The sequence below is a fragment of the Nomascus leucogenys genome, chromosome 6, assembly GCF_006542625.1.
Source record: "Nomascus leucogenys isolate Asia chromosome 6, Asia_NLE_v1, whole genome shotgun sequence".
Lineage (NCBI taxonomy): Eukaryota > Metazoa > Chordata > Mammalia > Primates > Hylobatidae > Nomascus > Nomascus leucogenys.
Genome location: NC_044386.1, coordinates 66949632 through 66959587, shown reverse-complemented (window position 1 = coordinate 66959587; position 9956 = coordinate 66949632). Strand labels below are relative to the sequence as shown.

General features: G+C 53.8%; 1 protein-coding gene across 1 annotated transcript; it reads right to left on the bottom strand.

The window, feature by feature from the left end:
- Positions 1–202: 202 nt before the first annotated feature.
- Positions 203–9452, bottom strand: LPCAT4 (lysophosphatidylcholine acyltransferase 4). The gene is made up of 14 exons (XM_030814348.1): positions 8916–9452; positions 7494–7636; positions 6943–7163; positions 6147–6259; positions 5966–6026; positions 5627–5685; positions 5389–5423; positions 4741–4795; positions 4531–4613; positions 4154–4279; positions 3350–3482; positions 1730–1828; positions 882–1038; positions 203–595 (listed from the first exon to the last, which is right to left on the bottom strand). The coding sequence occupies exons 1-14, from the start codon at positions 9027–9029 to the stop codon at positions 420–422; spliced, it is 1575 nt and encodes a 524-aa protein (XP_030670208.1). The 5' UTR covers positions 9030–9452; the 3' UTR covers positions 203–419.
- Between the last annotated feature and the right edge of the window lie 504 nt (positions 9453–9956).

Below are 9956 nucleotides of genomic sequence, written 5' to 3'. Positions count from 1 at the left end.
TAAAATGTACATATAGGAGATGACAGCAGGAGGGAGGATATGGAACCCCAGTATGATTTCTGTGCAGGAAAGAACCCTGTCCAAAGAGGAAGATTCATCCAGCTATGGCCAAGAGGACGAACCTTGGAAACCTTTGGGATTTTCCAACAGGCGTCCTACAACCATTCATCCCTTTCCTTCCCAAGTAATGGTAACATCAGTGTGACTGGACTTCATTTTTTTTAATAGATATAGATATAGATTTATATTTATATATAAAATAGTTTTTTACAAAAAAATCAACCAAACAAAAAATTAAAATCAACTTAAAAACAAACAAACAACAATAACAAAATTCAAACAGGAGCAGAGATGGGGCTGAGGCATAGGGGAGGCCCCTAGCGCCGCCCTGAGGAGGAGGGGGCGAGAGGCTGAGGCACTCAGTCTCCCTTCTGCTTGGGTGCTTGCACAGTCCCGTTGGCCAGAGCAGTGGGGCTGCCTGGGGATGAGGCATTTGGTGTCTGGGAGGTGCCTCGAGAGGTGTGTGGGGGGCGCAGGTAGGTGCTGAAGAGTTTCCCATAGAGTGGGTCATGGAGGGAGAAGTTCTGGAACTGACCTGGACAAATAAGAGATGGAGAAAAGTGAAAAGATCTAAGAACGAGAAGAGAATCTCCCTGCTTTTTTCTCAGAACTAAAACATCTTGTCCCTCTACTCTGTTTAACTTCTCAAATCCAGGTTTAGGTCCTCTCTTCCTTTCTAGCCTGTTCCTCCCAGCCTCACTTCTCATAGGTTCTGATCTCCAGCACTGGCCACTAACCCTTGTTCCCTCCCAGCCCAGTGCTTTCCTGGATGCTGATGGTGCCCCAAGTGCCCGTGTGGGGCTGAGAAGGCAGTGACTCACAGAGGGAGAGGCCTTGGCTGGATCCTGCCTGGCACAGCTCAGCATGCAAAGCTGTGGCAGCAGGGTGGGGTGAACCCAGCAGCAGGTGCAGGATGGTGCTGAAGCCGTCTTTGTACAGCAGGCGGTTGGGCCCCTCTGCTTGCTCTTCAGCAAAGAGCTTGGGTGAGAAAGGGATGCGAGTCAAGTTCTCTCCTCATGCCACGGCCTCACCCTGCCCCACAGACTGGCCTGACAGGCTCCTCCTCTTCCAAAAGGGTGGTGCACAAGCCTTCCCTGACCCTCCAGTGCCCTTTCTGCAGAACTGTAGACTTTATAGCTTTTTCCTTCTTCTTCCTTCTTCTTGTTCCCAGCTAGGTCTCAACATAGAGGCTGGGGGTCTGCAGTTTAATTTTTTTTTTTTTTTTTTTTTTTTTTTGAGACGGAGTCTCGCTCTGTGGCCCAGGCTGGAGTGCAGTGGCGCGATCTCGGCTCACTGCAAGCTCCGCCTCCCGGGTTCAAGCCATTCTCCTGCCTCAGCCTCTCCGAGTAGCTGGGACTACAGTCGCCCGCCACCACGCCCGGCTAATTTTTTGTATTTTTAGTAGAGACGGGGTTTCACTGTGTTAGCCAGGATGGTCTCGATCTCCTGACCTCGTGATCTGCCCGCCTCGGCCTCCCAAAGTGCTGGGATTACAGGCATGAGCCACCGTGCCCGGCCGTGGTCTGCAGTTTTAGGCACTGTGGCACTAGATTGGATACCAAGTGCTTAATATCTAGAAACTACTGGAAACAGCATATCAAAATAGGCCTCCTGGAGTGGGGTGAGCATAGCCACTAAGCACCCCCCCCCCACCACCACCCCCCATTACCTCGAAGGCCAGACGAGTCAGCTCTTCCAGGCTCCTGCCCCCATCCAGAGCTGCTAGTGCAAGGGCCACATCTCGGAAGTCCACCAAACCCTTGGTATCCTGGTGTGAAAAAGAAACCAGGGCAATGCGGGGACCCTGCACCTCCCTTCCTGCTCTTTGGATTTTGACTCCTCCCTCTTCTCAGCAAATAATGGGGGTGATCCCTGTGACTGCTCCCCTCAGAACTGTGAGCCCCAAACTCTTTAGGATCCCTGGAATTTCTCTCAGGTCATAGGCTTTCTCAAGCTATACCAGGTCACCTGGTGACAAAGCCCTGCCATAAAGGGATCTCCTAGGAATGTAAGGGAATCCCTCAGGAATGCTGAAGCTACTGTGAAGTTTCTGACATGCCAGCGGAGGGCAGTCCTGGTCCCCAGGCTAGACAAACTGGTTCTCTCTGACTCAGCCTATGTAGAAGAACTGGTCCAACAGATTGAAAGGGGGCCATAGGCATATTTCTTATGAAATACACAAGGAGGATGCCTGCTGTACCAGCTCCATGGGAGACCATGGCATTTGAATTTTTGTTTCTGCTCTGCCACAGGCCAAGTGGGGGAAGCTCTTTTCAGGGACAGTCCGCCTCAATCTAAGGAATCCAGACACCTGGTCACTCTGTCCCTTCAGAGGATGTTGAGGGTCACATTCTGCATCTCAGATCAAAAAGCTCCTTGGGACCACTGTTGGTTGTTCATAAGCATTAAGAATCTTTTAGGACTTTTGTAAGTTGACCGGGGAACTTGGTTAAAGCTTGAGAAATACATGGCTTGCTAAGAATCTTGAGAAAATTCCTCTAGAGAAGCTATAGGATTTTTTTTTTTTTTTTTTTTTTTTTTTTTTTTTTTTTTTTTTTTTTTTTGAGACGGAGTCTCGCTCTGTCGCCCAGGCTGGAGTGCAGTGGCGCAATCTCGGCTCACTGCAAGCTCTGCCTCCCGGGTTCACGCCATTCTCCTGCCTCAGCCTCTCCGAGTAGCTGGGACTACAGGCGCCCGCCACCACGCCCGGCTAATTTTTTGTATTTTTAGTAGAGACGGGGTTTCACCGTAGTCTCGATCTCCTGACCTCGTGATCCGCCCGCCTCGGCCTCCCAAAGTGCTAGGATTACAAGTGTGAGCCACCGTGCCCGGCCAGCTATAGGATATTTAAAATAATCTGCCCAAGTCCTACAGATATATCTGGGTCTCAAGCTCTCAACCATCTAACTGTCCAGCATTATTTCTTCTACATGTCATCTTCCCACGTAACCTTCATGACTCTCCTTCAAAGACCCTCACCCAGTGCCCCACAAGGTCTTATGATTCCCCACCTCTGCCACTCTCTAAAGTGGTTTCAGAAATTTATAGTCCTCACTGATTATTTCTCCCTTGTTCCTCCTCATAATGATGATAACATTGCTCTTCAATGCACTGGATGCTTGATTAAAAAATGAATTTTCAGTGGATCTCAGGGGATGGCCATCTAACAACAGCTGTGAGAACATCCACTGAGGACTCCAAACTGTGAGTGACTGATATGGCCACTAGGAACATGTCAGCCTGGAGGGAAGCCTGGGTTCTGCTCTGTTCTTTGTTCCAGCTCCTTTACCTGCTGGAAGTAGCCAAAGGCACCAGCCACCGTCTGAGGATCAGAGAGCTGTAGCTGCCTGGCAAACTCTTCCTGGCTGATCATTCGACTCCGGCCTGGCTCTGCCCCAGCGTCCACATAGCCAGGTGACAGCCTACAATGGAATTGTTGAAGGCAAAGAGCTGTCTCAGTTTCCTTCTGGACACACCATCAGCAGGACTTCGGCCCCAGTACCAAGAGTTCTACCAGTAAAGCTTCAGCTGCTGTTTTTCTAAGATGTACTGACTCACAGTCCCTTGAGAGCCCTTCTTACTTTTTCCTTTTTTTTTTTTGTTTTTGACAGAGTCTTGCACTGCCACCCAGGCTGGAGTGCAGTGACACGATCTTGGCTCACTGCAACCTCCACCTCCCAGGTTCAAGCAATTCTCCTGCCTCAGCCTCCCAAGTAGTGGGGATTACAGGCATGCGCCACCAAACCCGGCGAATTTTGTATTTTTAGCAGAGATGGGGTTTTGCCATGTTGGTCAGGCTGGTCTTGAACTCCTGACCTCAGGTGATCCACCCGCCTCGGCCTCCCAAAGTGCTGGGATTACAGGCATGAGCCACCGCACCCGGCCCCTTCTTACTTTTTTCACCTGCGTTATTACATATCCTTCCATTTATTCCCTGCTTCCTTTTATTCACTCCATTATCTTTCTTCCCAGTTTTTTTCATTTTTAAGATTTCCTTCTTCCTTCTCATTTCTCCCCTTCTTATTCTCTCACTCTCTCTCTCTCTTTCTCTCTCTGTGACACTGCTCACACCCTCATTTTCAAGACCACTTACCCAGCCTTCCGAAGCACTTTTCCCAGTTCCCAGAGCTGTGGCTCCAACGCCACCTTCAGCCGGCCCACCACAATCACAGGTAAGCTCCCTACAAACTCACATTCGGTGGCTGGAATGCCCAGAGCCCTACAGGATGAAGAGGGATGGGATGGAGGGGAAGGAAGCAGAAGAAACTTCTGAGGGTTGGTTCCTGACCCTGGCCCGCTGACTGGAGTAGATCAGGCCCCTTTAAATCTCCCCGCCTCTATCTCAGCTGTTGAAGAGCCCTTCCCACTGCCTGCTCCTCGATCTTTGCCTGAAAACCTCGACCCCTCCACCCCCCTGTGGTTCCTTTGCCCTGTGCAACTGCTCCAGGAAATAGTTTGTGGGGCACTCACTGTGCCATGACCCTCTGAACATTGTTGGCATAGAGGGTGGGGTCCCTGCTCTCCTCAGGGCTGGGGTGATACACAGGAAGGAACTGAAACACAGACACACACAATTCTTATCAGAACCTCAATGTGAGGTATGACCACTCCCACCCTCTTTTCCCAAGGTTTCAGGAGTCTGAGATGTACATTCTCCCACCGCACCCACGGGAGCCATACCTCCACATCCACAATGCTGCAGGGCTGAGAGGCTGTGAGCCAGAGGACTTTGAGTCTAAGAGAAGAGAGATTTCGATACTCACCAATCTCTAACTATGGGTTCCTTCCCCGGCTCCCACACCCCACTCCCCTTCCCCAACCCAGGTGGGGAGTGGGAAAAGTTCTGCCCATTGATATAGGGACAGACTCCTAGCCATACAGTCAGGTGGGTGAATATGCAGTTGGGAGACACAAGGAAGGGCCAGAAACGCGGTAGGGAAAGAGAGCAGAGCTGCATGGATGTGCCAGAGGAAGAACTGTAGGCAAGAGGAGGCAAGAAGAGGTTTGAGTAATGGAAGAAAAAGGCAAGAGGCATGCCTGATGGTGATGGTTCTCAGGAAGGGATAATTGAGGGAGAAAATCACAGAAACATGGGAAAATAAATGCATAGGAGCCATAATCACAGCAGGAACAATTTAGGTGGGATAGCTAATCTAAGCACAGCCAGATTATATGGGGACATCAGGGGGAAAGTGGTGTCTCCTCTAGAGTTCTCTCAGTCCTCAGATGAAGAAGGGCCATTCACCTTGTCTGGAGATTGGAAGATGGGCCAGGAATTCTCTGATGGACCCTGCTCCCCACCCTCACCCCAGGAATACCAGAACTCACACTCCAGGACCCCTCCATGCCCAGCTGGTGGTGTCCTATGGGAGAAACACAGGTGAGGGCATAAGAGCATTACTTTTCCCCCCGGAACTGGCCAATCACCTTTGAACAGAGGGCCTGATCCCACCTCTGGTCACACCCCGCAGTGCACATCCCATCATAGCACCAACAGTTTTCACTTATTTCCATTTGGGGTGGATTTGTGCTCCCCCTTTCCACTCTTTCTTGGACTAAGACTCACCAGACTGTTGGGGTAGCGGATGAGGACAGGCTGCACAGGCACCCCTGCGATGAAGGCTCCTAAATCCCATTTCCCCCCCCACCCCCACAAGGCAGAGGTTAGTACACAGAAGTAGCTAGAGGGCATGAGGTATGGCAGTCAAATGAGATATGGCTTTGCTCCACTCATTGATAATTTTCTCTCTGACTCCTCGACTTGTCAGCATTAGCTAGGAGGTTCCCGGTCTCCCTTCCTCTCCCATCCCTCCCACCCTTCTACTTCTTGGGTTATTTCAGAGTCCCTCCCCAAATCTGGAACTTCCTTTTCCTACAGCCCACCACCCACTATCATTTTATTCACCTGGTTTGAACTTAAGCAAAGCCTTCTTGTTGGAACAGGTGCCCTCAGGAAAGAATAGCACCTGGGGGAAAAAAGAGTGGAATGAGGTGAAGAAGGCTGAAGAAGGCTGTGGAGAGAGGAAAGGGAAGCCTCTTCAGGCGCACATGGGAAGTGAGAAGATGGTCTTGAGACCCTTACCCACCTGCGGCCACTTGCCTCCTGAGGTGGCCCGCCTTCGGACCTCCTCCACCACTCTGCGTCGAGAAGCCGGGTCATGCCGGGATACTAGGATGGCTTGGTTGAATCGAAGAAGGGCTGGGGTTGGGAAGGATACAAAGAGGAATCACTTCATTCCAACCCAGGGGCAGTAACACCTGCAGCCTCCACTTCCTCAACAGCATGAGAAGTTTCTGTTATCTCTTTTGTTGTTGTTTGAGACAGAGTTTCGCTTTTGTTGCCCAGGCTGGAGTGCAATGGCTGGATCTCAGCTCACCGCAACCTCCACCTCCTGGGTTCAAGCAATTCTCCTGCCTCAGCCTCCCCAGTAGCTGGGATTACAAGCATGGGCCACCACGCCCGGCTAATTTTTTTTTCTTTTAAGCCCAGCTAATTTTTTTGTATTTTTAGTAGAGACAGGGTTTCTCCATATTGGTCAGGCTGGTCTTGAATTCTCGACCTCAGGTGATCCACCTGCCTTGGCCTCCCAACGTGCTGGGATTATAGGCGTGAGCCACCGTGCCTGGCCTGTTATCTCTTTGCCCTGGGACAATCCCTTTATAGTAGTTGTCCTTTTAGAGAACTGACCAGAACTGCCTCCAACACCTTCTCTCTGTCCCAGCCCTCAGAATCTAAGACTGGTTGACTACTGGTGTTAATTTATATGTCACTTGCCAACAGTCCCTCCCCACTTTGAGGCCAATTCTCTCCAGTGTCTCCATTCCTGACTTTTTTTGCCCAGAGTTGTCACCCTGCCCTTCACCCGCTTTGAACTCTCTCACCTCCAATGACAGGAACGGAAAGGTTCTCAGCTCGGGACACAACTTTGGGCAGGTCACAGGGCAGCAGAACAATGGGGTCAAAGAAAGTGGAGTGTGGGGCAGCAACAAGGACAGGGGCTTGAAGGCGAGAGGCTCGCTGGCCGCGAACACGAATCCGGAGGAAGCCCAGCAGGAAAAACAGCAGGCGGCTCAGGCCTAGCACCCCGTTGTGGCACACAGTCCTGCCAGGGCAAGGCTGGGTATCAGCGGAAGCAGTGGTTCTAACCCTCACCCGCCCCTAGGTTCAGACACCGGGGAAGTAGGGCACCCCTCTTTTACCCTTAAATAGGATGTGACCAAGGGGCCAAGGTCTCTGGCCACTTTGGGACTTATCAGGGCACATTACTTAGAGGTGAGGTCTGGGAACCACTTCTGAGCTTGGCTGACTCATCTCATCTACCCAAGCTAGACAGAATAGTTTCAGAATGCTCCCTTTTCTTCTTCTCAAAGAGGGGGCCGAATAGACAGCAGGGAAGAGAAGTAGGGTCTCTGGGGGCTGATCCCTCACTTACTTCCTCCATCCTGTAATTGGCTCCTGAAGCTGCTCCTCACTAAGACCGGCCACTTGCAGCCAGGCAAAGGGCCAGAGGAGAAAGAGGACGATAAAGGCCAGAAGCACTCGGATGGGGGCCAGCAATGCCCCCAGGAGGCAGAACTGCAAAGGGTGGGAGAGAATGCCACTTTAGAGCTTGGATATGTTCCCTCCACAGCATCCCTCTCCCACAAAGGATAGACCCAGGAGCAGACAGCCATCATCCCTTGCATGTGACAGGTGGTGTGCGAACAGGAGAGGGGACTGGGACCCAAGGTGGGATGAAGATACCAATGAGGGCAAGAGGATAAAAGATTAATGGCATCAAGGGCCTTATTTTCCTGTCTTTCAGTTGGTCTCTACCCCATTTATAAAACCGAAAGTCATAAAAAGCATCTAGCACTTAGAGGATTTAATAAGAATGCATGCAAAAGTGCAGGGTGCTGTGCTTGATGTACAGTAGGTTAGAGATAGGTCCTCCTCCCCCACATCTTATTCCATAAATAGCTCCTATGCCCAACAGAAACCAGGTGCACAGATCTTTCCACTTTGGGCCTAGGAGGCAGAGGGTTGTAAACAGCGAGAGGTCCAGTTTTCACGCCCGAGGTCAGTTTCTAACACTGCTCAACAGCAATCCTATAGTACTGGGGGATACGGGAGACAAGAGCTCGGCCTCACTCCGCATGGGAGAGAGGTTGCCAGGAGCCAGGGTGACTCCATAGGCTGCCTTGGGGAAGAAGCAGGTAAACAAACCTAGCCCCTGGAGCCTGCCTCCGGGGAGGTGATGACAGCAGAAACATTGGACACTCCCTCCCCACACCACCTCCCAGTTTCTCTAGGCTGGCGCGGCCCTCCACTTCCTGTAGCTAACCTCCCTCTCAGCCTTCCTGCCCCCACCGGGAGGTGCTGCAGTGCGGGGTGGAGGGGGGTTGGAGGGAGTGGGAAGAGGGAGTGTAGGAAGGGCACAGGGTCGCAGGCTCCCGGCCCAGAAACGTCTTCCCTCTAAGTCATGCCTCGGAGGAATACTCGGCACGCCCCCGCCCCCACCACCGGCTTCCCGTAGCCTCTAACTCCATCCTAGCCACCAGGCTCTGCAGAATGTAAATCCGCATTCCCCAGCGTCCTTCATCTCTCCAACCCCAGGGTCCCCTGCAGCCCTCCATCCCCACCTACTCAGTTCTTCCACACCTGCGAGCTTGTCTATCGCCCAAGCCCGCAGCGTCCTCTCCAGGACTCCTTGCCCACCCGCGGCCGCCCCCACGTGCGCACCCCCGGACTCCCGCTCCGCAAGCCTCTCAGCCATCTCCTTCTCATGGATCCCCAAGCCCACCTTTGCCAGGGTCAAATGGCCCCATTTTCCTATCCCCACGGGTCCCTCCGACGCCCGCTCCCCACACATTACCTTAACTCTCTGGAGGCGAGAGAGATGTAACTCATGCACGAAGGGGTTGGGGGATGCTGGGGGTCCGGGGGTGGGATCGAGGGGGGCCCAGTCCCCCGGACTTCCCTGGCTCATGGCGGGAGAAGGTGGGAAGGAGGGCACCCCGGCCCCGGCCCCAGCCACCACTTTGCAGAGCAGCTGCTGCTGCAGCAGCGGCGGCGGCGGCGCTCTGGCCCGGGCCCCGCCCGGTGCAGGCGGCCGAGGGGCGGGGAGCAGGCGGCGCAGCCCAGCCCGCCCGCGTTGTCAGGGCGCCGCCCGGGGGCGGGGCTTCCAGCGCCCTGGCGCCCCTGCTCCTCCGCGCCCGCTGCGGCGCCTGCAGCCCCTCGGGCCATTGTTCCGCGGCTGCAAGGGCTGGAGCAGGCTGCCCCAGGCTTCTGCCCCTCTGTCGTTCCTCTCTGAAGACCTAGCCTCCGCCTCGGAGCGGGCGTGGGTCTGGGAGCTGGGCGCTTAGCTCAGAGCGCCCTCGGTCCCCGCCCGGGCGTCGAGGTCACCCAGCGAGCGCAGATCGGGGTCAGGCTCTTGGGTTGGTAGGCAGGGAGGGACAGGTGGGCCGGATGCAGGGGCCGGCAGCTCGCGGGTGAGGCGGCGCCCCGCCCTCCCTATGGGCTCCTTGGCCCAGTCCGCGCCTCCTTGCAGGCGGACCACCTTTCCTTCCCGGTCCGGGGGGCGCCATCGCGCGGGGATTTGGGGCACTTGCGTCCTCTGGCGGCTGCCTGGCGCGCCGCAACTCTCCACCTCCGCTTCCTGCCTCTGCTAGGCAGGGCCGCCTTTACTGGTGTGAGGGTTGCTTGAAACCTTGAGGCGCCAGGAATCCCTAGTACACTGACGCATGTGCTTCCCATGAGCCCGACAAGGTCTGGCAGGGGAGAGGCAGTGGTTCCTGATCTCTGTCTCTCTCTGGGTGAACGCAGAGGACACAGTGGTAATTCCCCTCACCCACATGCTCCAAGCTACCCTAGAAAACAAACTGTTTAGCCTCAGGCCATCGTTTGAGATCAGGGA